The sequence below is a fragment of the Corylus avellana genome, chromosome 10 (genome assembly GCF_965113065.1).
Source record: "Corylus avellana chromosome 10, dhCorAvel1.hap1.2, whole genome shotgun sequence".
NCBI lineage: Eukaryota > Viridiplantae > Streptophyta > Magnoliopsida > Fagales > Betulaceae > Corylus > Corylus avellana.
The window spans coordinates 7,158,805-7,164,891 of record NC_142499.1 but is presented as its reverse complement, the minus strand read 5'-3'; the positions used below and the strand labels follow the sequence as shown (position 1 = coordinate 7,164,891).

Sequence of the window (6,087 nt, the reverse complement as noted above, 5' to 3'; positions counted from 1 at the left end):
AGTTTTAGGTTTTTTCTAGTTGTTTTAAGATTTTTTTTTTAATTTTACTAAGGGTGGTTTCATCATTAGGAGAACATTGACAATGTTTTGGTAATTTTGAGGAGACATGGTCACAATTGAACGTTTGGAGGGACATTGTCAATTATGTGATAGTTTGAGGGAGGTATGTGGACTTTTTCTTATTTTATTTGAAAAAGAATTTTGTGCACCGTCCAAAATTATTTCCAACATTTCTTCTATAAATATCATGATCACATAAATCATTCTCTCATACTTAGCCACCTCAAAGCACTTAAAAGACACCTTCAAAGTTTAGGAAAAGAAAATGTCTTTCCAAGTTTCAGCAGTAGCTTCTCCATCCCTAAATCCTGTGCCAGAAACCACTCGCCGCTCTGCAAATTATCATCCTAGCATTTGGGGTGACCGTTTCCTCACATATGCTTCTGAGTTCCCGGTAAAAATATATGCATCTCAGTGTGTGGGTCTGCATGCCAACATGTTTAATTACATGTGCATGCACAACTAAGCTTTAGATTATTTTTTCCTATTTAATATAATAATTTGTTTTCTTCAATCTGCTTGTACAGGAAATTGATAATGAGAAAATACAACTACAACTTCAGGAATTGAAGAAAGAAGTGAGGAAAATGCTAATGGCTCCAGGAGAAAAGTCATCAGAAAAACTCAACTTCATTGATGCAATTCATCGCTTAGGTGTGTCTTACCATTTTGAAAATGAGATTCAACAAATTTTGCAAACTCTTCATGACTCGCATGACCATGAAGATGATGATGATGATGACGACCTTTATAATGTTGCTCTTCGGTTTCGGTTACTTAGACAACATGGTTATTATAGTTCGTCTGGTACTTTTTTTTTTTTTTTTTTTTTCACTTCGCAAGTGCTTGTTTTTTTTTATTGGTTTTAAACACGTGTTCTTTTATTTCTATGTGGGAAAACTTAATCTGCACGAATAATCGGTGTCGCATTTAACATCGTACATCCTTGAATATCCTTGGAGAACATCCCATGCATGATGCATGTGCTACTGTTGTTTTTTTATAGAGTGGTCCCTTATGGAAACATAGTCTCTATTGCCTTTCTATAGACCTAAGGTCCCTTATTCCTTATAGACAGTTGCATTTTTCTTCTCTTTTTGCATGGTAAACACTCACATGTACACAGCGTACTCCTATATATACAACATATATAAAGCGTGCTTGAACTTCAGCCCAGGTATCATAATTACTTATCTTTCACTGACTTACTTTCACCAACCTATTTGAGAATTGGACCATAAAATATATATAGCTTGGCTAGCTCTAATGTAACTATTTTTTTTTTCCCATGAATAAAAAATTTCTTAAGAAGCAAACTCAAAGACAAAAACAAATTGGGTCTCGCCTTAATTAGTCCACAACAAATTACAGAAAGCTCAACAAGGGGGCGGCTAACTCATTTTATGTGATTGAATCGTGAAGCAGATACGTTCACCAAGTTCAAGGACAGCAATGGAAATTTTAAGAAATCACTTATCAATGATGCGCAAGGAATGTTGAGCTTGTATGAAGCCATACATCTGAGGGTACATGGGGAAGATATACTTGATGAAGCACTTGTCTTCACTGCCACACATCTTGAGTCAGTAGCAACCCATTTAAGCCCTCTTCTTGCATCACAAGTAAGCCATGCCTTAAAGCAGCCTATCCACAAAGGACTACCGAGGTTGGAGGCAAGGTATTACTTTTCTATCTACCCACAAGACGCTTCACATAATGAAGTCCTTCTTACGTTTGCAAAGTTGGATTTCAACCTATTACAGAAATTGCACCAAAAAGAACTTTCTGAAATTGCAAGGTTAGTTATTCAACCATGTTAAGTGTGAGCAGTTTGTACATAACTCTAAATTGACAATATGATAATGCTAAATTATGTTTATAGGTGGTGGAAAGACTGCAACTTTTCAAGGGAGCTACCCTTTATAAGAGACAGAGTGGTTGAGTGTTACTTCTGGATATTGGGAGTGTACTTCGAGCCTGAATATCTTCTTGCTAGAAGGATGCTAACCAAAGTGATAGCCATGACCTCTATTATTGATGACATTTATGATGTGTATGGAACACTTGAAGAACTTGAGCTCTTTACTGAAGCAATCGAGAGGTTGAAATTGACACACTTTCTCATTTTAGCTATTTTTATCGAAATTCACATGTCACTACCATTGCTTTATTCTTCCCATTGTTATATTAATTGGAAAATTCAATTCATAGAATCTACCCACTTTACAGGTGGGATATTGGTGCTGTAGATCAACTTCCGGAGTACATGAAAGTGTGTTACCGGGCACTCCTAGATGTTTACAGTGAAATGGATCAAAAAATAGGTGAAGGAAGATCATACCGTGCTAGATATGCAAGAGAAGCAGTAAGCACCACACATAAAAATTTAGAAGATTTTTCATAGCCTAAACAAAATTGTCACGCAGAGAAAAAAATAATTAGAAAGCAAGAAAGTGTTTACTGTACGCGTTATAATAGTGATCTAATTTTACTTGCTTGCTTGTCTCAGATGAAGAATCAAGTTAGAGCCTACTTCCATGAAGCCAAGTGGTTCCACAAGAAACACATACCAACACTGGATGAGTATATGCGCATTGCACTAGTTACCTCTGCATACTCCATGTTAGCAACCACATCCTTGGTTGGGATGGGAGACATTGTTACAAAAGATGCCTTTGAGTGGTTGTTCAGCGACCCTAAAATGGTAAGAGCTTCAGCCGTGGTTTGCCGACTCATGGACGACATTGTGTCACATAAGGTATTAAATGTTGTCTGTTTCGTAATGATTGTAATCCTAAAAACCAATTCAATATGAATGTTACATTAAGATTTGGTTTTTGTAGTTTGAGCAAAAAAGAGGACATGTTGCCTCGGCTGTTGAATGTTACACGAAACAACATGGTGCTACAGAAGAAGAAGCAATCGATGAATTCGGAAAAGAAATTACAGATGCCTGGAAAGATATAAACGAAGAGTGTCGCTATCCAACCACTGTCCCCATGCCCGTTGTGATGCGAATTCTCAACCTTACACGTGTGATTGATGTCGTCTATAAGGATGCAGATGGGTACACGCATGCTGGAATTGTGCTCAAGGATTTTGTTGCATCAAAGCTTGTAGCTCCTCATCAAGAGTCATCTTCATAGTGTTCAGTTGATTTACGATACTCTGAAAGTCATTCAGATGGTCGGAAACTGAAGCACCCTCCCTAAACTTCAAGTTAACAAGTTGTCGAATCAAGAAGGCTTTGTTTACGGTTGTCTTTCGCTCGTATCTTGCTGTCAGCTTCTTCCATAATTCACAAGCATTAGTTTCATCGGAAATATGATGGTAGACTTTGTCATCCACCCATTGCCGAATGAGACCAACTACTTGTAAATTTAATTTCTTCTACTCTGCATCTGAAGTCTCCTTTGGCTTGGCTGTATCACCTTTAATTGGAGCATACATATCTTTATAGTAAAGAATGTCCAATATCTTGCCTTTCCAAAGCAGCCAATTGCTACCATTTAGGCTTATCATTCTGCTGCTTGTACCATCCATTGAAATTGCACAACAATCTTCAAATGAAAGACGTCAGTGAATAGTATCGTATTACCGTCAGCCTGGCTCTGATACCATTTGTTAGGGATGGACACACCCTTGACTCAATGGTTGTGCAAACTCCACAAAATAATAATGGAATGATAAATGCAAGAGATCAACACACAGTATTTACATGGTTCGGCAGTGGGCCTACATCCACGGGACTAACTCCGATCAATCCACTATAAACAACTTGTTACAGTGGTGTTTACTCAAGTTATGCAAAACTTGAGTTAATACAAGAGTAAAATAATACAGAGAGAAACAACCTCTGTTGGAACTAATATACACTCTTAGTGGTGTATTAAAACACTCTTTTCTTAACTCTCTCTTTGGAGTATAACTGAAGCTCTCTTGACTTCTCTTCTTGTGTGTGTTGTTCTTGATCTTCCTCAAGCATCAATCATCTTAGGCATAAGGCCCCTTGGCTATTTATAGCCAAAGTTAGAACCATCTAGATGATGAACTTAGCCCCCAAGTTAGAATCTTCTAGATGAACTTGGCCTCCAAGGTAGAACCATCTAGATGATGAAGACAAATTGAGAACCTTCTAGATGGATATAGAATCATCTAGATAAATCTTAAAGAGAACCTTCTAGATGGATAGAGAACCATCTAGATAAATCTTCTAAAGAATCTTCTAGATGGATGGAGAACCATCTAGATAAATCTTTGTAGGACTTACTCCATTTTGTTTAATCAAAATCTTATCTTAAGTAGGGAAAAACCTTGTCGATAGCCAACAGTGTAGTTTCCCCCCTTGGGTGTGACCATCGGGATTCCCATCCGGTGTGGAATGTTCGGTTTGAGCCATAGCTACTGCCTGGGAAGGCAAGCCCGTTACCACAACCCCACCAAAGTGTGAGCCGGTAGAGCCCCTTCATAGTAGCATCTGGTTCACGCATCTACTACCGCAAGCGGATTCGAACACGCGACCACTAGGATGAAAGGAGTTCTTCTACCAACTCAATTTATGTACTAAAAGTATTTTGTAAACTTTTTAACGCAACATCAAATAGTCTCTAAAGGAGTCACATTAACGACATCATCATTAACTGGTCCTTTTATTTCTTTAGTTAGGATCAACCGTGAAAAAGACCCACCTTTGTAATTTTTCCTTTTTTCCTCTCTCGCATTGAATAGAAAGATTTAAAAAACTAATTTTTTTTTTTTTTTAAAAAAAACTACACATAAAATGAGGTGCCTTTTTCAAGTTTCAAATATTAGAAAAGGAAAATGTCATGTGAAGAATAATGGTAGAATGAAATTGAGCCATCTGACTAGTTGCAGCTGCTTATAAATCTACCCTACAGTGACTATAGCACGTGTCATGTGACTCATGTGTGGCAACAAATAATTGGTCAGTGTACGATTCAGCTCTTTTATCCTTAATTACATAAACAGCCCCGGAATTGCCAATATTAAGTATTTGGGCGTATTACATGATAAATAATGTTGAAAGCGAAGTTTTAAGCAATTGGTTTTGTTAGTTCTTGTGTTGGTTTAATTCAGTTTCAAAATGCAGATGCTACTGTTCACGAGCTCAAACACTGATATAGAATGCTCAGAATCCAATCTCCACCGTTCATAATGTAGATTCATGTGTTATGAACGTCCCTGCAAAACTTCAGCTCAATCGGACCACAAACGCCCATCGATCAGAGCTGTTGATCAAAACTGGACAGGCCGGGTCCAGACTGCAATTCCCCAGGTCCGGACCGCATTTCCAGAAACTAAATTTCTGCTCCGTGAAGCCCTGTCCGGACAGCCCATTAACCTGTCCGGACACCCCGTAAGTTTTAGGCTAAAAAACATGATTTTAAGTGGGTTAGGTCTAGGGTTTTGTTGGGGGTATGTATACATCATTATAGAAGATAGAGGTACGAATTTTCACCCCCAGAGAGTTCGCGTGAGGCTGTGCTTGAGTGATTATTTTGTTGTGAGCCAAATTGATTCCTCTTAGAGGATTTTTGTTAGTATTGATTGTGTGCTTAATTGAAGTCTATCGGAAGGGTCCGATAAAGGAGAATCATGTTGAAGAAGATTGTGAGCGAGGAGACAAGTTGGAGGCCTGTCGATCTTACAGAGTCAAGGTCTTGCAAAGGGTTGTAAGTGTTCCTAGTGTCTGTAATCTTTGGATAATTTTTTGATAGTGATTTCTTAGGTTTGGCTACCTCGGAGAGGTTTTACTTTTAGAACGTTTTCTAAAAGGTTTCCTCTTCGTCACCAAAATCTTTGTGTGTGATTGTTCATATTTTGGTGAATGTTTGTTTTGATAAATATATGTTAATTCCGCATAAAATTGTGATATTTATCTATTTAGAGTTTTTCAGGTTTATTGCTTTTTGTTTATTTTAAGGTATTAATTGGTAGATGACAAAGTGAGAGGAAAGAAATAGGATCAAAATTCACTAATTAGTAATCTTGAATTTAGCTTTGTAA

At 37.6% G+C, this 6,087-nt stretch overlaps 1 protein-coding gene across 1 annotated transcript; it reads left to right on the top strand.

Annotated features, from left to right (window-relative positions):
* The first annotated feature begins 307 nt into the window (after positions 1–307).
* On the top strand, positions 308–3,206 carry LOC148583297 ((-)-germacrene D synthase-like). Its single transcript, XM_088511343.1, has 7 exons — positions 308–454; positions 588–867; positions 1,486–1,858; positions 1,943–2,161; positions 2,290–2,425; positions 2,570–2,818; positions 2,904–3,206. Exons 1-7 carry the CDS (start codon positions 326–328, stop codon positions 3,204–3,206), a joined length of 1,689 nt encoding a protein of 562 aa, XP_088367469.1. The 5' UTR covers positions 308–325.
* The last annotated feature ends 2,881 nt before the right edge of the window (positions 3,207–6,087 follow it).